The following is a 27,748-nucleotide window of genomic DNA, read 5'->3' as shown; positions in this document are numbered from 1 at the left end:
GTTATAAGAAATGACCTAAAATCTCAATTGTGCCTTCTACAGCAGTTGATGAAAGCAACAAACAAAATTTGTAGGTGAAGTTTGTCGAGGTAAGTTGCAGATGGTTTGCGGACGATTTGCTCACAAAGACGGACGGCAAGCAATCAGGAAATTGTTGACTATTTGCTCACAGAGACGAACAAGAAGCAAGAAATTGTAGGTGAATTTGCAGGAAAATTACAGTCCAAAGTGCAGAAGAAAAACAAAAATCTATGGAAAAACCAGGTAGACCATGTTTTTATTGTTTTAATTTTGAACATAAAGTTTCCATAAAAATTAATGATCCCATTCCATTGTATCGTGCAAATTGAATTTACAACTATATTAAAATTCAAAACTATTTAATATTTATTTATCATCTTATGGTAAATATTAAATAAAGTTAAACTTATTAAAAATTATCGTATTAATAGTAAAACTATTATTAACTTTTAAGTTTTACATTTTAAAATTTAAAATTATTATTTATTCATTAAGCGCTGATGCATGAAGGCTAAATTTTAATATAAAATTAATATTCTTTTTTCAAACTTTAAATTTATAAAAGGCTAAAAGCTATAAAGCTATAAAGAATAAATTAAAAAATGTTGTTGTAAAGTTATATTTTATATTTATATAAGAAAATCCAAAAATGTGATTATGAAATAGTTAACAATTTGAATTTAACTGTTAAACAACAAAGGTGTCAAATCACTATACCATATACTGAAATCTCAAACTATGAATGTAATAAAAATTAAAATAAAGTTTGAACATTCTTTTTGTTGTAAATCTGAAAATTACCAGACATTCTAAAATTATCAGAAATGTTAATGTTCTTTTTTTTAATTTTTACGTTGGAGAATGTCAGGTGGGGGAAGACAAGGTTTCTATCCTTTTTGGAAGTATGTCAACCATGTTCCGGTGCCAAAAGGTTCAAGTGGAACAGCTACACAATCAAATGCAAACTTTGTCCAATGGCATGGCAAGGTACTTACAAGAGGGTGAAGGCTCATTTCCTTCACCAATCTGGAAAAGGTGTTGATCCTTGTGTGAATGAAGTACAACGATATGAGGCTGTGAGGGAGCAAGAAAGGGCTGAAGGAAAAGTTTATAAAATGAGCTCTCATGTTTGAACAACAGGGCCAGGTATTGCAACTGCTCATCAGAGTAGAGAGGCAAAGGTGGATGTGCCTTCTACAGTCAGAGATATAGCAGCACAACAGTCTAACAAGACACCACATATTGGCAGTTCAAACCCCATTGGAAGGCTATTTGATGTGCAAGGTCGAGAAGCAGTTTATGCAGCGATTGCATGGTTCTTTTATGCAAATGGAATACCATTTAATGTTGCTCGCTTACCTTTCTATGGAGAGATGGTCCAAGCAATCAATAATAGACCAGCTGGTTATAAACCCCTTAGGCGTGAAAAAAGCTTGGCACAACTCTAATTAATAAAGAAAAAGTTCATTTAGAGTAATTCATTGCACCAATGTTAATAGTGGTGTACAAAAGGATGCTGTATTGTGATGGATGGGTGGGACAGATGCGTGAAATCATCCATTGCTTAATGTGATGGTGACATGCCGCAATGGGCCTTATCTTTTGAAGGCAATAGACTATTTGGGGCAATAAAAAAATAGCAGAATTTCTTGAGGAGTTGGGGGCATCACATGTCCAAGTTGTCATCGATGCTGCCCCAGTCGGTAAAGCAGCAGGGTTGATGGTGCAAAAAGAGTACAAGCATATATTTTGGACACCATGTTGTGTTCATTTGTTGAATAATGCACTCAAAGATATTGGTAAGCTCCGATGGATTCTTGGTAACCTTGTATATATACATATATATGAAGCCTAGAAGCATGAGTTGAATTTAGAATGTCGCGTAGTATCATAAAATCGTACGATTTAAACAATAAAAACACCATTAACTTTAAAACTTGTAATCATAGCATCATGAATCATGATCATACCATCATATACTTAAAGTTCGACATCAAAAATTCAAAACATTAAAATAAAATCATAACAAGAAGTTCAAGTATCATTGTGTCAAATTCAACTATTGGATTAAAATTTTATTGATAGTCTTCTTCTTCTTCTTTGGCATTAGTTGACTCAAGAATGAGAATTAGAAGTCAACATAAGCCTTTCATTTCCACCTTTTAGGGTTAAGGATCTCAAACTTTCTAAAATTTACCAAAACAAATGTCACTTAAATGACGTTCGTGGGTCCCAATTCGTGCTTGGTTTGACCTGTTTGGGCATGGTTTCCTCGGGTCTGTTCTGACAGCCAGCAATTTCAAACTAGGTCTTTGATTTTTGAACCCTTCTCGGATTAGCAGGTGAACTGGACCAGGACCAGGTACCAGTTCGTACCCAGGCTGGTCCGGTAGGGTCTAGGGGTGAATGAGGGTAACTAAACAAACAATTATTAAAGGATTTTGTATAGATAAACATTAAATGAATGTAATGGGTCTTTGCAAAGTGCATGGGGAGCATTTTTAAAAGAAAATTTTGTATTAGCACTAGGTATGAAGGAATGTCAAAAGGTTTTTCAATCTTCTACGAGAATAGAAGGCCAAAAAATTTGCAATAGTGAATGCATTATCACCTCTAGATGATTTCACATGGGAGAAGACTGCCCTTTGCTGAAATGGGAAACCAGGCATGCTAGCTGATGACGTCTTAATAATATACACCAAAAGTACATTCAATCCTTAGGTTTGTTGCATGACCACTTAATAAGATACAAAATTTTATGGCCAATTTCTTGAATCTTGAGAGCTGTCACCTATTTCAGTTCTTTTTGTAGTTTTGGAGTGAAGTGAAATTTTGTATATTTTAGCAATTGATAAAAAAAGACTGTATTTACTTTTGTATATATGGATATAGTTTGAGTTGAAGCAGTATTGTTTAAATGCTTGCATTCAATTGAAAATAGATTTCATTTCAAATTTTTTTTCATTAGTCATTCTATTGACTATGGTAGATATGAGTGGGGGCTCCTTTCTGTTGAAGAATAAATTTAGAAGTCCTAGGGTATAAGAGCAATCTCACATCACCTAAAAATGGCTTTTTACTTTGCTTGTTTGTAGGTTTTCATGTGCATTCCAATCATAACAGTTATTTTAGAGACTATCACATTTCTCCACACTTTATGATTTCCCTTCATGGTTGGGAATGTATATGCGACACAAAACCTAAAATGTTGCATTTAAGGAGATTTTTATGACCGAAAAACAATAATTCACTTTAGACTCCTTACTTGATCACATGTTCGAAGTCAATGACATAGGAAAGAGCAGTGGTACATGGAAATTTGTTGATCCATCATCTCCACATTCACTCCAAAAGATTCTAACACATGTTTTGCTAATTGAATGTTAAGATATCAACTTTGCACCACCTTGTGGTTGGTTGAGGTACACTATTAAGGCTAGACGTCACTATTTAAGCACACAATTAAAAGGAGGGGGAAAATATAGTGTAGTTTTTGAGCTAGACATTGGCATTGTATTGTGATATTTTTTAAATCAAATTTGCACATTTGTAATCAAACAACTAAATCTTAGTAGCATAGTTCAAAATATCATTGTCTACAACTAATCACCAAGGGACAAAAAAATGGCAATATATTAGAGATTAATCTGTAACTTATCAGCAAAAATACTAAGAACTTGAAAAATTGCTTGAATTTAATTAGAAATGCATTTTTTTGTTGCAAAATTCAATTAGGAGATGCATCTAATGAGTCAGTAAATGAGTCTCTAGATATATATAAATGGCAATAGGGTACAAGCTGAGTCTAGATATATTTAAATGCAAATAGGGTACAAAATGGCATCTTCATGTGGAATGTTGATGGCTAGTAGCCATAGCTTGATAGTCTGAACTAGAAAATTAAAATAGCAATTTTTCTTTGCAAAACAATAAGTAAATACGACATCAAAATAGTCTACGTCTTCCTCTTCCCCATCCCAACAACTCTAGTAAAAACTACTAGAGCGAGAGGAGGTCTAGTTGTAGAAGTCCGGTGTGGCTGTGCCTCCTTGTGTTGTAGAACTAGCTATGAATCGACTTCCATCTTGAATGTAGATGGTGCTTGTTGATGTCAGTTTTGTACCACTACATAACATATAGTAATTGAATACTTGATATGGGATATCAAGCACTCAATTCCTCTCTTGAAAAGTTAATACTCATGAAGACATGAGAAAAACTCTAATGCTTCTTACACATGTGGATACTAACTCAATTATATCGATGTGATTTGCTGGTAATCATGTAGGCGCCTTATGTTGTTCATTCAAGGATAACTTGGGCTCTCGTTGTAGTGGTGATGATTTTGTATGAGTGCCAGATGATGTTGATGGTGGTGGTGATGATAGTGGAGGGTGTAGCGCCAAATAATGTTGATTGTGTGAGGAGGAGGCAATAATGCTTCTAATGACTTTTACCTTCCTAACTTTCTTAGAATGAAATCCGACTACTCAACTACTTGCAATTCTACTCCTACTCCTATGAATGGAAAGATTAGCAAATGGATAGGGATCGAATCTAATGAAAGCTAACCAACGGCTCTACCTCCATAGATGTGATGATTCAAGGGAAAGTGACTAGATTACCACGCAAGGCTTCCTAACCAGCGGCTAGGATGCTAGTGGCCTAGTTTATAAATCCCTATCAAACATCCACTAATGTCACCATGCAATTATCCATCTACTCTTACTCTTACTTAGCAACTTTCTCAAAATAAAATCTACTTTAGCGACTTCAAAGGAAATCTAATTCTAACTATTGGAAGTAGAAACCATGCAATAACACCAAATGTTCTTAATCCCCATGCAAGTCACAACAATGATAAAGAGAAGCGATTTTGGTATTATCTTAGCAACAATTTTCGTCGACCTTTTACAAATGAGAGCAAATGGCTTTATATAGAGGCCAAAATTACAACCAACGGTAGAGATTAAGAGGCAAAACCAACGATCCAGATTGGATCCTAGAAACCCTAATTAGGGTTGCCACCCCATCAACCAATGAGAAGATGCCACCTCATCAATGGACCAATGAAAAAAAGGAAAAGAGTCAACCAATGAGAAGGCACCAAAATGGTAACCAATCAGAATTAGACACCTATCCTACCCAAGAAGAAGGAGAATTTTCCATTTGGGCTTACATCAAATGATCTTCTAATATAGTTCTACCCTTTTCTTTCATCTTTTTAGCCAAAGCAATGAACTTGGCTAGCTTGTTGTTGACTTCCTTCATGGGAGGGCAAGGTGTATGTTTCATCTTGAGCTCAGCTAAATTCATCATGTTGCTCGCTGCTTGCAGTATTTTCTCATGATCCTTCTCATATTCTTTCGCGTATCCGATAAAGGCATTGAGGGAGGCAAGGGTGCCCAAATGTTTCTTCTTGATGGCAACCTTCCCCAACTCATCCAATCTCGATCCAAATACTTGTCTCATTAACGTTCTCCTCTTTGATATCTTCAAAATCAAGTGCAGCCCCAACATCGCTCATCATGGTTGAAATGGAAGTGTCAATGCCTGGGCTGTGCTGTGAAATCTCGTTCTGTACCTCTTCAAGTATTCTCAATCTGATAGTCAAGGCAACAAACCAAGACTCCACCATACTCAATCCTCCCTCATCTATCAACTTGGCTCTTTCCAAATATTTCTTCGGTAGCTCAATAAATGCCTGTAGCCTTGGAATGCCTAAGTCCTTGATTGGAAGGAAATCCCTCCACTCCCCTTCAAATGTTTTGAATTTGTCTTTGATTGCCACTAATGACCTGGATGTTGAGACAAAGGAAGGCAAAAAATTTCGCCCATCTTGGATTTTATCATGGATCCAATCCTTGACTTCATGTAAGTGAGCTGATATCTCTTTTGTGATGCTCCCACTGTCTTGAGGAAGGGCTGTTTGGTGTAACTATTGGATAGGCTGGCAATCTCTCCAATATCTGTTCTTGGCTTCCAACTTTACATTCTTTTTGTTTGCCTTCCTTAACTTTTCTCTAATTGAAACCATGCCTTCCCAGATCTCCTTACATTCCATGTCATCTGTGATTCTTCCCAAGTTATGCTCAACTATCTTATATTCCTGAGCTACAATCTCATCCAATGCCTCGCTAACCGTTGGTATAGCAATCTAAACTCTCGGTGACCGTCGTCATCACTTATGATTACCTTTGCCACTGTTTTTGCAATTTGTTTCTGGTTCTAGCTATAACCTTTTTCCACTAATACTTGGATATCTTCAATTGTTTGGACAGTCACCATCTCGCTTCTTGGCATAAGCATTTTCCTTAACCATAGCAGTGCAGGCATCTCCCCAAATCTGGATTCGGTTCGACTAGCAAAGCATCACCAAGGGCCTCGAGCACTTGGCTTATTTCCTCAATATCAATTGGCCTATCTTCTTCTTCACTAGTGACTGTCACATCTTCTCCATGTTGCTTCTCCAAGAGAGGAGAGTACTCGGTGCTGTAACTGTAACCACTTGATTCTGAATCAGAGCTCACCTCTACCGCGACCCCTTGTCCACATGTATTATCTTCTTGGCTTCTAGCCTCAATTATGCTCTTTCTTGATTGCGTTGCATTCTGTTTTTTTGCTGGAGGTTCTAGATGTTCTTTACTTTTCTCAACCTCCAAACCTCTCTTCCTGTTCTTAACTGTTCTTTGCTGCTAGCTACTGCCCTCACCTTTCTGTCCAACCGATTCTACTAGACCTTCCTTTGGTTTCATCGTCTCATAAGTAAGGTGTACCCTTTGACTTTGTAATTTCCTTAACTTCTCATTATACCACGACTCGGTGTGTAGATCCACTGTCCTTGTAACTGCCTCCAAGGAAGGACCCTGATGATCATCCCAATCCATTGGATTCAACTTTGTTGCACCCATTGTATCATAATCTTCTCTTAGCACATTTTCATCATCTTCTAGTTGATCAGGAATATCAAGGCCTCTCCATCGGATTGCCGTCATCATGTTCATTGACAATCTTGAGAAAGCTAGCTTTCTCACATGAAAGTCATCTTGGGCATTGGCCCAAAAATCTTCTATAGTAGGAACATGTTTAAATATATTTCCGTGAGAGGCCTTGATAAGACCATTAGGATCGAATCCTTGCCTTGCTCTATACCATCCTAGATGATACCATTCTAACTCTTTTTTTGCAGTTGCAAAGGCAACAGGATTGGGACAACTATCATTGCCAATTCCAAATGAGAAGGTAATCCTTGTCTCACCTTTAAGTTTCATCATTTTGTCATAATGCTCAAGTTGTCTAGCCAATTCCATCAAAACTATCTTGCCGGGTGGGTACCTTGGAAGGCTCTTGGGACAAATTGTACTTTCTGCTACTCTAATATATGTGAATTGCGAAAATTGGATGAACCAACTCCCATACTTCTTAACTTTTGCGTCAACTTCTGACGAGAGCCTCTTAGCAGGTGTCCCTTGCAATATCCTTACCATCTTCATGGCAAAGGTGTCACAAAACATCCTATAATTCTTTGTGTTGTGCAAATGAAGCTGTGGATAACACTCATGCACCAAACATTGCCTCAACCCCTTGCCAATTACTCCTAAGGCCTTAATTCTAGGATTTTCATACAATCTCGCAATCAGATAGAAAAGATAGAACCCCATATAGAATTGCTTTTGATTTTGCACGGTCCTAAGTTGCAATTCTAAATTCTCGCTTATAATCCTAGCCCAATCAAATCTTCTTTTTTCATTTTCAATTCCATCAATAAAATAATACATCCAGTTCTCGAATTGCATACCTTGAGCTAAGCTCATGATCCGGCTGAGAAACACAATGAGATCGTTGTACTTTGATTTGAAACTGACACGGTGAGCCTTGATGATCTGGTAACTCCCTTTTTGCCTTCGTGTAACCAATTTTGCTTTAGGTGAATGAAGAAAGCCTCCTAATTATCCTGAAATGACTTAGCTGCCTAATCCATCATTACCACTGTCATGCCTTTGTACTGGGGGATATTAAATGCTTCTTCGACCACTTGTCGCTGATGTTGGCTAACACTCTCTTCCCTTCATCAAAAATGATGGACTTGGTAACAATATCAAATCGGGATGCACACTTCATCACCAATTCCGGTCAAGACAAGGTAGGAGGGAAGGCCGCCACGTGTACAATTTCGCTTTTGTAGATTTTCTTTGTCATGGGAGATTGTCCTTCCTTCAATCTGTTCTTTAACTGGATCATGTTCAGTGTACCGATATTGGTGTCACTTACTCGCCTCACTTTCGAGAAGAAGTTGGTCTTAGGCATCATGTCTTCCTTGCCTTTTTTGGTGTTCGTTCTCTTTGGGTTCTTTCTTGCACTAACATCTACCATCCTAAACACTTATTTCTGCCCCTTCGTTCTAAATGATATTGATTACACTTATCGATCTCCAACCTTCTTTCTATTGATGGACTCTAGCTTATTTCTGCCTCACCAAGTCTTATCTCTACACTTATCAATCTCCAACCTTCAACTTAGGGGTGGGACTACCACTTATTTCTGCCTCTTCGTTACCTTAGGATGGACTACACTTATATCTCTCAACTTCAACCTAGGGTAGTCTAGCTTATTTCTGCCTCGCCAAGTGTCCTATCATGAAATTTACACTTATCTCTCCAAACATCAACCTATCAATGGGATGATAAAGTGGTGGATGATGAATGCAAGAAGAATATAAGGGAAATGAAACCAAGCAAGAACATGAAGTGGAATCTGCCTTTAACAATCTTCACCCCTAAAATGAATAGAATTTTACCTTAATTTTGTCTTTACCAATAACCGGGCCCTCCTCAAGTGCGGATCAGATTTTGGAAATTTCAAGCCTCCTTGCAAATAATGATGCACTAGCAAAAATTAGAATCTTGTCTTCCTTGAAATTGCCCACACTTGCCAAAAATTAGACCCTTGGATCACATAGCCTCCTCACCAAGCAAAATCGTCCAAATCTGGAAATTGAAATCATAGCCTTTGGAAAGAAAATCAGACTCACAAAATTGTCCAAGCAAGAAAAATTTAGATCTGGCCTCAAAAAATCGCCTGAGGGAGAAATTTGCCCAAGATGGAAGAAGAAAAATGCCACCAAGCAAGGAAAAATCTGCCCAAAAATCGTCCAAGTTTGCAAGCTGCCCTTCTAGAGAAATATCGTTCAACACATGAGGAGGAAGATGGAATGAGGAGATGAGAGAGGGGGGAGCCCCTCTTATACCAAAATTTCCTTGTCCCCCCAAGCTGGCCGACTTGCCCTGGAAGAAAGCAAAAATTAAATTAGCTCTTTATTAATGGTCCAGATTTAAATGCCAGGCTAAAATTACTTAGCCTATAGTGAAATTAGCTCATTTAATTGCTGGCTTTGATAAAAAATTGCAAAATAAAACAAGGAAAGCCTAAGAGATGCCAAAATTTTCATTTAAAAATGTTTTAGCATTTAAAATGCCATTAAAATTGAATTTAGCAAGCCAAAATCAATTTTCAATTCCAATTTACCAATTTCTTTCAACATTTAAGAATTTCCTAAGCAATATTTCAACCAAATTAATGTAATTTTGCGATTTAATCCACTTTCAATTTTGCAATGCAATTTTAATTTTTAACCAAAATAAATCATTTCTTTGACATTCAAAATTGATTTTCCAATTTTAATCTCACTATCAATTTTTTTTTCTTTTTCATCGAAAAATTTAAGATTTTCCGAAACAATTAAATTTTAAAAAAATTCATTTTGAAAATGTTCAAGCTTATACAATTATATCAAATTTCCAAAATCTGTCTAAGTCCAAAAAATTGCAAATTTATCCTGCCAAATATTGTTCTAACTATAAAAAGAATGTTGCTTTTGAAATCGTTTGGCCTAAGGATAAAATTACATGTTCCGGAAAATCAAGTTAACATCGGGTGAGAAAATAAATCCAACCACATCCCTCCTGGCCTAAAGGTGTCCGAAGTGTAAAATTTTCAAATCGAAAACTTTTGGAGAACTTTGAAAAGCTTGCCAAGGCAACCGACAAAAGGGGGTCCCCGAAGTTTTGGGGCGATGATGTGAAAACCTCACAACAGTGCTGACATTAGTAATTACTTGTCATCCTCAACCTTCATCCTTATCCTCATGAATGTGAACCAATCCCACAAGGTATCTACCCTCCTCCATAGCCTGCCTCTTGAAATTAGCTCTTGTGATTTCCAATCACACTCAAGATATATGTCATCGAAATCAAGTGGACCAATTGGTGTTTCCTTTACCTTTCTTATACACAACCAAAGGTCATTGAGGTGTTTCTGCACTAAGTTGTCCTAATGATTGCTGGTCATTGAGGCGTTTAGTAGATTCGGACTGATAAATAAACAACTTACTGCTGGTTTATTGTGATGAAATGTGATTTTATTTGCACTAAACTCACAATTTATTTAGGATGAATTGTGATTTTATCTAAAACAAATTCACAATTTATTGGTGATAAATTCGATGATGATCTTGTGTGATTTATCTCCACACCCAATTTATTGCAATAAAACATCATATCGCCGAATTATTTGGCATGGTCTACCAAAGACCATTGTTAGTGATTGAGACTATAGACTCGTCAACATGTTTGGGCAGGAGTTGTTCCTATTGGCTAGTACCTAATTAACCCCAAGCGCAAGTTACCATCCTTAAACAAACAAAAATTGTAAGCAAATGGGTTGAAACTTGAGGGCTACCTTAGCAATTCTGTTTTAGGGCAGCATTGTACTTGGATTAGATGGCTTAATTTAGGTGAGTACTATTACAATACTACCTTCCATAAGTCGATTGGCATGTCTCCATTCAAAGCCTTATACGAGTATGATGCTTTATCATTTATAGATTTTAACATTTGATGATAATAAGGTCTCTCATGCTAAGGAGACAATTTAGAGTTATCAAGATATTCTTAGGACATTGAAAGATTACATTAGCATGCTTACAATCAACAAAAAGATGTATGTTGATAAACAAAGAATTGAGAAATCATTTGAGGTTGGGGACTTGATTTTCTTGGGACTACAATTGTATCAACAATCCACATTGATAAGATTTGCATAGAAAAACTAAAACTATGTTTTTATAGGCCTTATAGGATACTGAGGAGAGTTGGAGAGGTTGCATACAAGTTGGAGTTGCCAGAGGGCAGAAAAATACATGGTGTGTTTCACCTTTCATGCCTTAAGAAGAAATTGGGACAAAAGACAGTTGCTTTTCTAGAAATGTCTCCATTAGATGAAGGGAATTTAGTATTAGTTCTTAAAAGTATCGGTGATTGGAGAGAGAGGAAGTTGAGAAACAAGATGGTTTGAGCATATTTGATTAACTGGAATGTTTTACCAATTGAGGATGCCATATGGAAAGGAGAAGAGATCCTACAATGTCTCAATTTGCAATTGGTAGAGTTGAAGAACACACAATTATAGTGAGGTTGGGGGGGTGAATCAGTTTAATAACAACTTTTCAATTAAAAACTTTAATCACCATAATAACATCAAATGCTGAAATAAACAATTATGCACATGAACACAATGACACAAGATTTATGTGGAAACCTAATGCAGGAGAAAACCATGAAAAATAAATGCTTTTATATAAACTTTGTTTTTTTACAATGTTTTGTAGGGTTCAACCTACTAGAGGCCCCAACCCGAATGTTTATGAGCAGTGACTCATTGGAAGCTCCAACTCACACACTTCATAGGCACCAACCTACTGGAAGCACCAACCCCCACTGCTGTCTTCGTGAGCACCAACCCACTGCACCCAAACTATTTTTCCACCTTCTCTGTGTTGCCTACTTCAACTGATGATGGATACTTTAACTGCACAAATTTCTGCATAAATTCTTTTTCATATCCGCATATTTTCTTTTCACTTTGATATTTTTATATTCGTATTCTTCTCTTTTCTCCTTAAATCGGCCCATAATTAAAATATATTTTCTGATTTAAACACTTATTCATATATTTATATATATCAAACTTTCAATTGAATTATATATATTTCCTTTCTTTTTAAGCTTGACTTATATCTTACTCTTCATCTATTCCTCTCTTCTTACTTCATATTATTCACTCCATTTCTTATTACTGATTTTCTTCTTTCCATAACTCACATCTCTGTTATATTTACTTTTTTATTTCCACTCTCTTTTTCTACTTTTATATTTTTACTAACCAAACAAAATGTCTCTTACAAAAGAGACAACCTTTGGTAGTATCTGATTTTTCTAATCAAATCACACCTATCCATTAAATAATCTTCTTTAACTTTAATGTGAAAAAAACATTAATCAATGGACTTCATATTATACTATTTCCAACGCCAATCTTTAAATTCATTTTCACCTTTCAGATTTTTTGCCATTTGTTCTTCCAATACATGTCAGCTTCAGTGGTTTGAAATCTATGGTGGCAAAGTATAAGCATTTCCCTTCTGTCTCTGTTATGAATCGGCATTCTAAATTTGTTGACTTCACTTTTTTTATTTAAATCTGACTGTGCGCAATTGCAGCAATTTTTTGTATTGCTTCAGTTGTCTTTCGTAGTTGAGCCAATATACTCACATAGTCAGCCAAAGAACTGGTCCCATATGTTACCACCAACACTTTCTTTTTGTGGTCATAAACACAGCTGTATCATTTACACAATCACTGCTTGTCTATGTATTGTTCGAATGTCTTCCAGACTTGCCCTGACTCGTGATGTGATTTTCGTCTCCACAAATATATAACATTGAATGTAAAACCCATGAACCTGCATTATTCATAATTTTATCACCATGGCTCTTAATATGCTGACTGTATGCATATCTCCTGCAGTAGTGTTAGCTATCGCTGCATATGTACGCTGGAAATGAACTATCGCTGCATATGTACGCTGGAAATGATAGCACCCTTTGTATCAGCATTCAATTAATTTGTTTCATGAATTTTCTGGACTGACGTGAAACCATTCTTTCTTCTTCAGAATGCCGTGAATGTGAAGTCTATCGACTTATTAATGGAAAATCACAAACATGCTCTGCTCATTTCATCATTGTATATTTATGACATCACCATGCATCTGTGTAATGTTTCACTGCTGTTACTGCCATTACTGTGTGTAATATGTAGTTTCTATGTATGCGTGGATACTCTGTCCAATTCAATATGTAATGTCCCCATTTTGGGACATTGGAAATATTAAAGGCATATTATGTATAATATTAAAATTGACTTGGAGAGCGTGGGCTTGATATATAAAAGGTCAATTTAATATTATAAACGGGGCAAAAAGGACAAGGGAGATAAGACGAAAAGCCAGGAGGGAAGTCGAAGAGTCACAGCTGTGGGGATAAAAAAAGAAGAGACTCATTTGGGCATGCTTGGATTTATTATTTAGATTTCAGTTCTCTCTTGGGAGAGTAATCGGAAAGCTTCAGCTTTCAGCTAGTATGAGGACGTAGCCCCTCGTGCCGGTAGATAGTGGATGCAAACCCATTGTCCTCAGAGATGTCACATCAAGTGTCTCGCATGTGCTTATAGGTTCTTTTCTCAAGTTTTCCAATCTGACTGTGAAGCTGTATTTAGGATTGGATTTTGGAAGCCGGTTATTGTATTGCTGTTGTATAATGCAATAACGTTGTTTTAAGGAGTTTTATGAGAGTTTACTGGTTTTATGCTGTTGATTTGTAATGCATTTTATATGCTTGAATTCCTGAATATTATTTTGACAAGAACGGATGATTATCTTGTGGAGAATCTTCTGGTTTTATTATTGTATTGTATTATATCTGCCTATGTTCGAGTTTTTTGAATACTATATTCAAGAAGTTGGATAAATATCTGTTGGAATTTCTACGGGTTTCGATTGTGTTCGTAATACATCGGCAATGTTCAGTCCAGAATATACTGTTGAAAAGGAAATTGAGTAAATATCCGGTTTGGGATATTGCACAATTTCATTTGATATCGCTGATTCATTTATTCTCTGTACGGTTCAAGTCACTGACTCCATACTCTATTTTTGTGTGGCTATTGTTATTGGGCATTTACAAGTTAATGTTAAGAGCTTTCTACTGTGATTTGTTTCTTTGGTACAGTGTATTTGATTCCTCTATTTCATTATAATCACTGCCATCTCTCTCTGTGTTTACTCCTGATGCTGCTTGTTCTGTATTCTTCAAACTGTGTGTTGACACCTGCCATACATTTGTTTCTCAGTGTCTTGAATGCATATTTAAAAATTCACCCTTACTGAAGTTGCTGCATCATAATATAGATGACTATGACAACTTTGATATTCTTTATCTAAATCTATTTCTTTGCTGTCACTGGTCAATGTATGTATTTTCGCTCTATAGGCTTGTACAAGAACAATAATAATTATTATTGAGGCTGCCATTATGCTTTAAATGGATTCTTTTATATCAAACTTTTTCTTGCCCATATATTCTTGTTGATAATGTTCCAAAGCTTTCTTCATCCTCCCTTTGACATTGATGCTGACACTTGTGGTCTTGCTCATGCTTTTGACATCAATGACAATATTTTACCTTAATATCATTTTACCTTTGACATCAATGACAAATCTCCATCAAGAGTGCTGACAACCCAAGGGAGGAAAATTTGCAACGAAAAAGCACTTAAACAATAAAAAAGGAAAATTTGCCTTGGGCTCACAAGTATTTCACTGTGCAAATTCTCCCTAGTTTCTGTTTCAGACCTTTGCCTAGACCCACAACAAATGGTATCCCAACCTGGATTGGATTGGGACCCGAGGGTTGTGAGTGAAGGACTCATTAATGTATCATGGGAAACTTCAAATTGATTTTACTAGCTTAGCAAGTACCATTTTCCTTGAGGTAAGTATAAACATTCTAAATGCACTGGAGTCTTATGAGATGCCAAGGCCATGGGTGTGTAAAGATTTTCAACAACTTTCTTGAGGTTTAGACAATATTCTCTAACCTCCTAAAGTTGTTGATACATTGTCACTATCTCCTTTTGCATCAGGCACAAGTCTCCATAGAGGTGTTCTTTGTACCCCCTAAGTATTTCCAAGTGTTGTTGCAATTCGGTTAACACCATCACACTTCTAAACACTTGTCAACAATAATAGATGAAGACGCCATTGCCACAAACTTTCATCAGGGACTGCATCAACAATCTTATCTGTAAAGTTTTCCCTATTGCATGCTTTGGATTGTGTTTCTCTTAGTAGAATTTTGTCATACACAATTATTGCATCCTCTAAACAATTGAAGACATCATTAGTCTTGTTTTTAGACCTTGCATTCATAAAAAAGTTGCGAGGAGAGACCTTCAAACAATGACACATCATTACCATAGATTAGACAAATAGTAGTTATGGTTGTAAAGTGAAGCATATAGTTGTGAAATAAATTGCGAGGGTGGTGTGGTTAGCAAGGACTATATATGGTGTTTAGGATTTAAGGAGGTTTCACATATAATTAAGTTTCCAAACATGACTAGTAGTGTTCCGACCTACCCTTAGCCATTACAGTTTTGATTTCTCTTCTCACAAATTGAATTTTCTCCATTTTTGTTTGGGATTTCACACTTGCAAACCAATTTTGCTTCATTCATCTATCAATTTTCTTACTCGCATGGTTTTGACTTGATCATTTCAGATCTGATCATAAACATCTGATTTCTTTGCACCATTGCGCAGATTTCTTCATCACACAAAGCTTGAATTCTGTCTTTGAAGGCAACAATTTTAGCTTGGAGTTTGAAAAACACCTCCAATACTTGGGTGGATATCTCACGGGGTTTGGAAATCAATTAGAAGGCAAGGTCATATTATGACCTGGCATTGGAATTTATTCCATAATTGCTTTAAGTTGTGCCTTGTTCAAACACCCTTGATTTCCCACTTGCTCATTCAAATTTTTGAGTTTACACATTGATTTCTCTTCTTTGTTGCTTGGTTTTCATGCTCAATAGATTCAGATCTTATTACAAATGTTTGAATTTCCATATCACAACGCCCAGATTTCTCCTTTGCAACAATACAGGTCTGGAGAGCATGACCATTGGTTTTTGGATTAGTAAACACCGGTTAATACTTGTGCGGGATTGACAGGATTCTTGGAATTCAATTCAAGGCAAGCAAAATGATTGAGAAAAGTCTTAGAATCTGCGCCCAATAGATTGAATCCTCTCAGCTGTACCTGCAATTACAATCACTGTGGAAATTATCTTTAGATTGTAGCAGCTTGCATTGTTTATATAGAGGATTTTTTTATTACGGAGTAATTGGCAAAATAATTATTCTTAATAGAGACCGAGAGGTCAATATATACAAAAGAACGAAACGATGTTTTCTTAGGAAACGATCGTAAAGAGTAGAAACTTTCTATTCTAGCTAATAGAAAACAAACAGTTATTTACAACCTAACTGAATATTAGAAACATTCTAAAGATTACAAATAGACAACCATTAACTAATAATAAAAGCTATCTATTATAGTAATATCCTCCCGTAATGGTTAATCTATACACAACACCAAGTTGTCCTCTGAATTTGACAAACTTATCAAGACCAAGTGGCTTGTGAGAATTTTTGCAGTCTATTCCGTGATAGGAACATATTGCAAGTCTATTGTCCTGTCTTCAACCAATTGTTTTATGTAGTGACAATGAACATCCACATGCTTGTTTTGTTCATGGAAGACTGGATTCCATGCTAATTTGATAACTCCCTCGTTATCAACACACAAAGTTGTCGGTCCTACTGATGACATCTGCATATCCCCAAGCATCCAACGAAGCCAAACAACTTCACATCCTGCCTTAATAGTCCCTCTATATTCAGTCTCTATGGAGGAGAGAGAAATTGCCTGTTGCTTCTTATTGGTCCATGTGACGACATTGGATCCCAAATTGAACATGTATCCAAAAGTTGACTTTTTATTGTTAATAGAGCCTACCAAATCTGAATCTGTGAGCCCACTGAGTCTAGAATTAGAACTCTGAGAGTAAAGAAGTCCATAATCTGAAGCACCCTTCACATAACGAAGCACACGCTTTGCTGCCATCCAATGACCAGCCTTGGGAGTTGTCATAAAGTGGAAGATGTAGTTGACTGCAAAGCTGATATGAGGCCTGGTAGCAGAAATGTAGATGAAGCTGTCTACTAGTTGCTTGTATCATCAACGGAAGGAGAATCGGACTTGGTTGATAACTTGAAACCTTTCTCAATGGGTGTAGATGTAGGCTTGCAATCCTGCATATAGAATTTGTCTAACAGAGCCTTGACATATTTGGACCGAGAGATGAATATACTAGAAGACTATTGCTAAACTTCAACACTTAGGCAATAATGCATGAGCCTAAGGTCAGTCATATCAAAAGACTAACATAAATTTTGTTTGATTCGCTAAATTGAAAATGCCGAATTGCCATCAAATCATCCACATAAATAACCAGAAGGATGATGCCACTGTAAGTAGTCTTGATGTACAAATTTGAGTCTGATGAACTCTGGAAGCCTTGATCACTGAGGTAAACAACTAGAAGGATGATGTCACTGTAAGTAGTCTTGATGTACAAATTTGAGTCCAGAAGAATTCCTTTGGAAGCCTTGATCATTGAGGTACTTGCCAATTTTCATGTACCATGCCCGAGGGGCCTACTTCAAGCCATAGAGAACTTTCATTAATTTGAGAACCAGATGTTCTTTACCAACAACTTTGAAACCAGGAGGTTGCGTCATGTAGACCTCTTCTTGTAGGTCACCATTCAGGAAAGCACTCTTACCATCCATTTGTTGGACCTTCTAGCCAAGCTCTGTTGCCATGGCTAGGACTAATTTGATTGTGCTCATCTTTGTAGTAGGAGCAAAGGTCTCCCCATAATCAATGCCCTGACATTGAGAAAAGCCCTTTGCAACTAAATGAACTTTATACTTATCCAAAGTACCATTAGATTTGTATTTGATTTTGTAAACCCATTTGTAGCCAATGGGTTTCTTCCCTGTGGAAGATCGAAAGGACTCAAGTGTTATTATGGAGTAGGCTTTGCTGTTCAAATGTCATGGCCTGTTCCCACTGTGGAATTCCTTTAGCCTTAGAATATGTTTGAGGTTTAAACACATTGTGAATGTTGGCCATAAGAGCAAAAATATTTGACAATATAGGTTTGGTCTTTTTTCGAGCAGTTCTCTAGTCAGTGAGTTCATCATCATGAAGATCAACAAGTGTCTTAGCCCACCACTTAGGCCGGAGAGGAGAATGACCAACATTAGTCTCAGGAGATGCTCTATGATTAGGTTCCTCATCAAAATAATCTGGATCAAACTCAGGTGAAGCATCTACAAATTTGGGTGATCTTGTAGGAGAAGTTGGAGGGGTCTATATAGGGATCACTGGTATAATTGGAGTTGCAGGAGAAGTTGGAGCCCGTCTAGCAAGTGGACCTAATGGAAGCCTAACTTTGAGATCATGAGCCTTCATAGGTTGGTCTATTGGATCGGGAACATGAGAAATATGCATGAATGGTCCTCGCTGCTCATCAAAGACTACATCACGATTTTACAGGAGACAAGATGTCTCAGTGTCGATCAAGCGGTAGGCTTTGTGAAGGCTACTGTATCTAGCAAGCATGAGTTTTTGACTCTTGGCATCCAACTTGATGCGTAACGCATCAAGGATCCAAACAAAAGCAAAAGATCCAAAAACTTTCAAGTGACTGATTTTGGGCTTGCGACCTGACCAGGCCTCTTCCAGAGTATTACCTTTGACTGCCATTGTGTGTGACCGGCTCAAAAGATAAACTGTATTGTTAACTGCTTCTACTGAAAACTTCTCTAGAACATGTCTATGTTCGAGCATGGATCGAGCCATCTTGGTGATTGTTTTGTTTTAACGTTCAATTACATTGTTGTGTTGTGGTGTGTGGGGTGTTGTTAACTAGGGTTTGATGCCATGAGTATCCAAGAAGCTAGAGAATTCATTAGAACAAAATGCCCTCCCATTGTTTGACCCATGAGTAATAATAGATTTCCCAGACTCTTTTTCAACTAAAGGTTTAAACTTCTGAAACACAACAAATGCATCTGATTTTTTTTAAAGAAAATATACCCACATTTTTTTACTAAGATCATCAACAAACAATAGAAAATACTTGGACCCAAGAATAGAGGGAGTGACCATAGGGCCATAGATATGGGCATGAACAAGCTGAAGTACCTAAGAAGCTTGCCATGAATCACCACCATTGAAAGGTGTGCAATGTTGCTTCTCAGCCTGACATGCATCACAAATTTCAAGTTGCTGAGTCTAAATCTTTGGAAAACCAAGGACAAGCGCTTTTCGAGCAAGTTGAGAGAGATAAGCACATTTAAGTGTCCATACCGCTGATGCTAAAGTGTGCTAATAGAAGACTATTGAGCAGCCATAGCTAAGTCCCAAGAATCACTAGAATCAGTAAGTCGGAAAAGACCATGATCCTCAAAACCCTCTGTAACAATAGGTTGGGTAGCCCTATTAGTGATGGTATATTGATGTGAACTGAAGATGACATCCCAATTGTGGAGAATGTTGTAGCAATTGATTGACTGAGAGTAGATTTAGTTCCATCCCTGGAACGTAGTACACATCGAGGAAAATGAGATTCCTCCCAGCAGAATGAATCTGAATGTTGCCTTTGCTGACAATAGTGTACTCTTCTCTGCCACCAAAAATAATAGAATATGAATAAGGTTGGTAGTCAGTGAACTAGTCTCTGTGGTGGGTGAAATGATGAGAGGCACCTGAATCAATGTACTAGGCAAACGACTTCACATGATTTGTAGGTCTTTTAGCTATGAAAGCATCAAAGGTAGATTCGTTCTACTTAGTGTGCTCTGCACTATTCACTTTGGGGTACGAACCAGATTGCTTAGATTGTGCAGCTAAGTGTTTTTGACATTCAACCTTTATGTGACCAAACTTGTGGCAATAGTTGCATTAAATGTTCTTCCAGGAGCCTTCTAAAGCTGGAGTAGAGGACTTTTGCTGAGAAGATTGCTGAGACTTGCCTTTATCCCTTTGAAAGGATTTAGCAGCAAAGACTTGCTCTGTGGATGTGGAGCTAGAATTGCTACCAAACTGTTGTTTCTACTGATCTTGTTGAAGTAGAAGTGTGCAAAGATCTGTGAACTTCAGATCAACATTAGTATAAGTGATGTTGAGAGTTTCGATAAAAAGCTCATAGGACTTGGGCAAACTTTTGAGGGTTATGACCACAATGTCCTCTTCCTCCATCTTGCATCCAATGGCGAGCAATTGATCACGAACTTCTCGAATCCTATTCAGGTGTTCTTGGAGCGATTTTTGCTCATCCATGACACTAGAAAACAGAGTGTTCTTGAGAAAGAAGGCTTTGCTTTTGTTTGATGTCTCATGAAGTTTCTTTAGATGCTCCCATATCTCGACAACTGTTTTGTCAGATTGAATTTGAGGGAGCTGATTATCAGCCACAGATAATTTGAGAAGCATCACTGCCTCCTGATTATTGAGATCTCATGTATCCTGATTAGTACCAGTTGCAGTCAGACGCTTTGTAACACCCAGAACAATCAAATTAGTATTTTGATATTCAAAAATTGCTAGTATTTGTTGCTTCCATGTGCTAAATTTCTACCATTGAATTTTGAATTGCCCTCAAGCAGAATATTTGTTAGAGATGCTATAGCACATTTTCTAGTGACAAAGTGTGAAAATCTATGAAGGCACGCACTTCAAGGCAAAAAGATGGAAGACCTAAAAAAATTGAAGGGGTACCTAGAAGAAAGCTTAAAGAACCCAAAAAAAATGTCATTTTTTGGATCCATTGGCTCAAAAATTGAGGCACCTAGACAAATTCGATGACAACCTAGTTGAGCTCTCAAAAAACCCAAAATTTGTAATTAGAAAAATTGAGTCAAAAAATTAGGGTTTCAAGCAAAACACTAGTCGGTGGCCATGGAAGGAAAAAATTGTAGGGAAAATGGCAATTTCAAGTAGCAAGTGGCCAATTTTTCCACAGAGAAGGTCATTTCTGGTAGAGACATTACAGAAGTTGCAGAGACGTCACAAGATTTTGACAAGAAAAACAATGCTTATTGAGAATGCGCGGGAGTGGAATAATGCTGTGATTTTCAGTCAAGCCGAGCTTCCCCAGCGTTTGCAAACACGAGCAGAAAAAATACTACTCCGAGAATTTGTGATTTGCAGATTGTTGCTGTGATTTGTAGAAAAAACGACCAGAGAAGTCGATTTTTTTTAAGACCAAGAAATTGCAAATTTGTAGACCAAGAAGTCGTGATTTTCAGTTACAAGGAGGTCACGAGGTGCAAAAGATTTTCTAGTCATGAGCAAAAAAAATCATTTGCGATTTTGCGAACACTTGTCCCTAAGAACCCTGGCTGAAACTAGGTAGGAGAAAGTAGGTTCATACAAATGAATTTCTCAAAAATGGAAACCCTAGACAGGTTGTAGAGAAAATCTTAGAAATAATTTCGAAAAATTATAGCAAATAATTTCAAAAGAAATTATAAATTTTTCGAAAAAATTTAAAGTATTGGCTCTAATACCATATTACGAAGTAATTGGTAAAATACTTAATATTAACAGAGACTGAGAGGTTAATATATACAAAAGAATGAAACGATCATAAAGAATAGAAACTTTCTATTCCAGCTAATAGAAAACAAACAATTATCTACAACCTAACTAAATATTAGAAACATTCTAATATTTACAATAGATTACAAATAGGTAACCATTAACTAATAATAGAAGCTATCTATTATTGTAATATGTTTGGGTATGAGGCAACTTGTAATACAACTGGGTTTTAAATATTGTGAAACTGACGCTTGGGTATGTCGGGACAAGTTTCTAGGACGGGGGAAAAAGGGCCTCAATCTTGGGATGGCTGGGGGACAGCAAGGGAATGACGGCAGGGAGTAGGGGCCAAGGGGGGTGTTGTATACAATACATATAGAAGTTGAAATGCTTGTTATGGAACTATGTTTTAGTATAACATAACAAATTGAAATACTTGAACATAGCAAAATTGCAACACGAACCAAAACCATTGAACATTCAACATGGTAACATAGTGCATACCCAATAGTAACATTCAAATATCAAAGTTTCGACTGAAATTCAGGTACCCATCCTGGTGGTGGCGTGGTTGCAAAATGGTAGAGGTGGGGGTACTTGGGGGTGCAAGTCCTTGGTTTCATTGGATTTAAATGCTTGCAATACTTTATTAAATGAGTACTACCTTGAGTTTTGAATTCACAGCCATAGAATTTATTCCGTTTCAAATTGAAATTGAAAATTTAAAATCTTGCATTGGATCAAACCTCCTTATAGTTGATAGTGGACATTAAATGCAAGGCCTTCATGCGTTAAGTTACGAGGCAATATTATAGTAACAAGAGCTTGCATCGAGTTTTGCACCCTAGCTCTGTATTTGATCGATCCTTTTATCTCCTAATTACATTGAGTTTTGCACCTTGCACTCGGCAATTAAAATTATATATGGGATCCACCCTGATTTTTGTGCCTGATTTAGTTTTTAAAATTTTAATTTCTGATCTCACCTCAAATTTTATGTCCAATTTTTGGTTGTTAAGGTCGGATTTGGACCTGGGCACTTCAATTTAGAGAACTTGTGAGGCCACATGTTTCATTATATGGGGCCCAAATCAATTCTGACCCAATCCCCAACCCATATGCTATCTTCCAAGGTTGTTTTGTTTAGAAATTTAGGCCCAATGCCCTAAAAACAGGCCACACATTTCCTCATTACTGCCTGCTCTTCGGGTTTAGAGCCCTATTAATTTCAATGACAGTTATCTCAGATCTAAGCTTCACTAATCCATTTTCAGCCCACACATTACATTTCAAGGCCATTTGAAGCTTATCAAATTCGAATTTAGGCATGGGCAGACTTTTAAGGCCCACACATTTTATCACAAGGCCTCAATTAGTAAGTTTTAGGCGTTCTCCAGCCGATACGCCAGCCATGGGTCCACAGTTTAAAGCCCAATTCTCATCTAATTATGGCCTGGTCTAATAAGACCAGGCCCACATATTGCACCTAAGGGCTGATTGTATTGCATTAAGTGCTGCTTATGGGTCCAAGGTTACATTTCCAGCCATACAGCCTTATTACCTAGAGCGTTGAGCCATGTAGAATGGAATTTTGGGCCCATCTTGCTGGGATCAAACCCATGTCCCATCCTCATCTTTCATTAATCTTAAGATGAGGAGGTGCTTCCTCCACCTATAATTTGAGATGGGAAGAGGTTTCGTCCTTTGTCTTGGTACGAAGAGGAGTCCCATCTCCATTGGCTTGGGACAAAGAGGATTCTCGTCTACAGCTGCTAGGAACAAAGATAAGTCTCAGATCCATTTGATAGGAGCGAAGAGAAGTGTCATCACCATCTGCTAGGAAAGAAGAGGAGCCTCAGCTCTATTTGCTAGGAATGAAGAGTAGTCTCAGCTCCATTTCATAATTTGGCCGATTTTACTTAGCTGGATTTCTCTCTTTTTCCCCCTTTTCAGACTTTTTGACGTAATGTACAAATCTTTCAGATTTTGCCCAAAGAAAATGCCTTGCGAATCCCAGATTGTTGCCAAATTTTCTCTAGCACCTAAACTAAGCAGCAAAAGAGGGGTCCCCGTTTGAAACGGAGCAATGGTGTGAAAATTACACAACAGGGACTTTGAAGCCTGATCACACCCCTAGGCAAAATTTGAACTTTGGAGCTCAGAACTGACGACTGTCAAAACCCAACAGCTAACAAATGAAAGGAGGGGACCCCCATTTGCAAAGGGGCGATGGTGTGAAATGGTCACAACACTACCCACCATTGCCGATGTTCAAATTTCAATGCAATCATTATCATGTATTAGTTTAAACTTTACATGTTACCAAAGTTTCATTTGCAATTCTTATACTAATTCCTTGCACATCTTTTTATAACTAATTTTTTAAAGTTCTTTGTCTATTTTCGCCACCCCCTTCCCCTACACCCCCACCCCCACGCCCATCCCCCCGTGCTGCGGTCCCAAACTTAGGTTCTTGGTACCCCTGTTCCCCCATCAGGAAACTCCATGCAACTATGATGTTGCCTGGATTTTTTAGGTATCTAGAAGAGCCATGGCAATCAAGAATATCATGTAGGTCCTCCAATATTTTAATACTGCATTTTGAAACAGGGCAATGTTATCTTGGCTGAAGTTTGCTGATTCTTGATTGCTTACGACTCTTGATTATGAGTTTCTTATTTACACTAAAAATCATTCTATCTTGCTTTTAAACCTTGTGGGTAGAACTCCAGTTCTCTTTTTGGTATGCAACAAGAACAATTGCAATTTTATTTTTTACCTCTCTTGTAGGGTCATGCAGGCTAAAAACATGATAATAGCTTGCAATCATTCATATTGCATATGTAAGGGCACTGTTCAATTTTGTTTGGATGACATTCACTCTAGAGCTGCTAGTTTTAATAAATGGTATGCAAGTGGATTGCCATGGTGCGGCTTTAAAAGCAGTGAACATATTTTTAATTGGGATACCTTGAATATTATACATGCAATATTATCTAATATTATCATTCGTGATTCTGCTGCATTTTGCTCTTATTAATTCTAGGAAACATGTTTGTGGCTGCTTTTATTGCATGTTTCTTTAGCTGTTAGAGACTCTCATTAATATGTACTGTAATTTGCTGTGATCTTTCTGTTTAACCTATGAGTCCAGGATGACGATGCAAAAGTGAAGAGAGCATTTCAAACACTCCTGACATTTGTAGGGAATGTTGTTAAGAACCCAGATGAGGAAAAGTATTGGAAAATTCGTCTTACCAATGCCTCCTTCCAGGTATGCCATGCAATGCTCAGTCCTGTTTCCAGCATGCATTTGAAAGCGTTCAAGTGCAAACATAACTTGATTCTTTTTGTTGTGATTGACATCTAGGAGCGAGTTGGAAGTTTAAAAGGAGCAGTTGAGTTTCTTGAACTCTGTGGATTTGTGAAGGACCAAAGTGGTGAATTTTTGATTCTTTCTCGAGATAAAGTGAACATGTCAATACTGAATACAGCAGGAGCAGAACTAAATTCTGCTATTGTTAATCCCTTTTTTGGTGTTCTTTAATTCATGTTTGGTTCTCTAAGAGTGTTTCTGAGGGGGTGTCATGAAGTTCTAATACAAGCCTGTTATTTTAGACACATGGTGGATATGCCTGGAAAACGTTGTATTATAATGTTTATTGGCTCCACAATGAGGTGAATGAGATCTTCCAAGAATATTGGATATTTATGTCATACTTTTCTTTACGAGAAATCAGCATCTGGCCATAATTTGAGCACTGACTAAATATTCCTTTGAAATATTTTCTGTGATTACCTTGTTGTAAGATGAATGACTGAAATTCTACCATTGTGCAAAACAGACTTGAGAAAATTAACTTAGACAAGCTTTGGTAAGTTTCAAGCTGTTGAGATGAATGCTCAAATATTTTCCCTACCGTTAAAGTTTTCAATAGGCATGACAGCTTATCTTGGACCAACTAGTTCTCAATGTTTGCTATATGAAATATTTATTGGAATAAGTTGACATTGCACTCAAAACCGCTGGTATTTCAATTTTGTATCGCTGTTGTCTTCTTTTTCATGTTGTAGTATATCTGTATCATGAATTTATTTGCTTGAGATCTGTAACATCTTTCGAGCTTTTACTGGATCTGTTTGTTCTCCACGGTTTCATGTTAAGCTAAGTTATTGGTTCGATGTTTGTGGGTACGACAAAATTTTGGAAAGGAGTCTGAGCTCGTTTGGGTTCACGAGTACAAAAAGCATATATATATATGAAGCCTAGAAGCATGAGTTAGAATTAGAATGTCACATAGTATCGTAAAATCATATGATATAAACAACAAAAACACCATAAACTTCAAACTTGTTTCAAACTTATAATTATAGCATTATGAATCCTGAACATACCATCATATATTTCAAGTTCAACATCAAAGATTGAAAACATGAAAATTAAATTATAGAAAGAAGTCCAAGTAACATTGTTTCATGTTCAACCAATGGATTACAAATTTATGAATATTTCATTTTAGCAATGGGACAAACAATGCCAATAATACTATTGATATCAAAATCTTCAATTGCAAGCCGAGAAGTGGAAGCATCCAAGTTTGCAAGTTTTGCATTTACATCCCCACCTATTTGTCTTCCCTTCTTTGTATTCTTTACTTCTATGTGAGACGGAATGCAAGTTGTAATTCACAAATACATTTAACTATTTTTTATTTCAACCTATTGTGTTCTATTGAGTGGATGAAAGGATATGTGCTTCAATTTCTTTCTAACGCAAATGAACTGGCAACCTATGAAGATATGAGAAAGTAAACAAATAAAATAAAATTATTAATCTTGATTCTTATAATTTCAAGCAATTAATGAAACAAAGAAAATTGGTAGTAATTTAAAAAAATAAAATTTACTTGTGATATAACTTTGATTGCAAGGGGTTGCAAGGTTTGGAATCTTTGGTCGTGGAGGTACCATCAACTATGAGCATCTTTCTCAAACCAATGACAAAGAGTATCATTACTCTGACATTTTATATCTAAAAATTCTATGAACCCATCTGGAATCCAATCTCTATAGGGAAGTAGCCTTCTTGGCAGATTAGTATATTGGGTGGTAGCTTTCCTAGTAGATTAGTATATTAGGTGCTATAGTATTGGGGCGTCAATGCATAGATAGGCAAGCAAGTGTAGAGGAGTGGTCATTTTGTTCCATCGTTATACAAGCAATTGATTGAAGGTTTAGCGAGGATCTCACTCCTTTTCATTTACAATTTGCTTTGACCTTCTCAATAACTTAGTGCATGCCATTATAGATCTCTCCAAGGCAAGGCCTATACATGTCAGTGTATCAAAGCATTCTCACAATGGGTTTGGTGAGCTTGATTAGATATTCCACAAGTTTCCACTACAAGTCATCCAATATCTTAAGCTTTATTTTGACTACCTTCTCATTGTTGCTTTACCTTTTTATAGAGTCTAATTGTTGTTGATTACCATATTGGAAAGTGCCTCTTCACTGGCACAAGTTGTCTCAAGATGATTAAATTTGATGCAAAATGCATCTTAACAACTTTTAACATAAAATAGAGAAAAAAATAATAATATTAGATGCCTACTTTAGAAAAGAATACACATTATATAAAAAATTATAAATTGTAAGATACCTTCAATAACTCCAAATGTGAGAACATTCTGAATATTCCTTTAGTCATTTGGTGGTTTGTGATGAACATTTGGATGTCTTCAACCTCTACATACATCTCTTTGATCCACTCAATATTGTTTCCAATCTTTTGGAAGGCATAAGATTGAGTGTATGGATCACACAAGGTATCCAAAAATATTGTTGATATTTCTCTTAAACCAACAAACCAACAACTCTACAACTCTTTGCATTATCTGCTATGACCTGGACAATGTTTTAAGCAACCACATGCTTAATGGCAAAGATTAGAACATTAGCAATACATGAGCCATATTTTATTTGCCCGTCACAATCCACCGCTTTAAAAAATGTTGCCTTTTTAGGGGACACCACCAAAATATTGATCAATGGAGGATTTCTAACATCTTTCCACTAGGGTAACTTAGATGT

General features: G+C 36.8%; 1 protein-coding gene across 1 annotated transcript in view; it reads left to right on the top strand.

Moving 5' to 3' along the window:
- LOC149533317 (ubiquitin-associated (UBA)/TS-N domain-containing protein) overlaps positions 1-25,620 on the top strand; it is an 84,035-nt gene extending 58,415 nt beyond the window's left edge. The window contains exons 12-13 of the mRNA XM_089805940.1: positions 24,813-24,932; positions 25,029-25,620. Of these exons, the coding sequence (XP_089662066.1) occupies positions 24,813-24,932; positions 25,029-25,205 (297 nt within the window). The 3' untranslated portion in view covers positions 25,206-25,620. The remainder of the gene's footprint in view (positions 1-24,812; positions 24,933-25,028) is intronic.
- The last annotated feature ends 2,128 nt before the right edge of the window (positions 25,621-27,748 follow it).

Source organism: Cupressus sempervirens, chromosome 10 (genome assembly GCF_028749045.1).
Source record: "Cupressus sempervirens isolate cs-2001-9-10 chromosome 10, ASM2874904v1, whole genome shotgun sequence".
NCBI classification, from domain to species: domain Eukaryota; kingdom Viridiplantae; phylum Streptophyta; class Pinopsida; order Cupressales; family Cupressaceae; genus Cupressus; species Cupressus sempervirens.
Note: the sequence above shows the minus strand (reverse complement) of the source record. Positions and strands in the feature narration are given on the sequence as shown.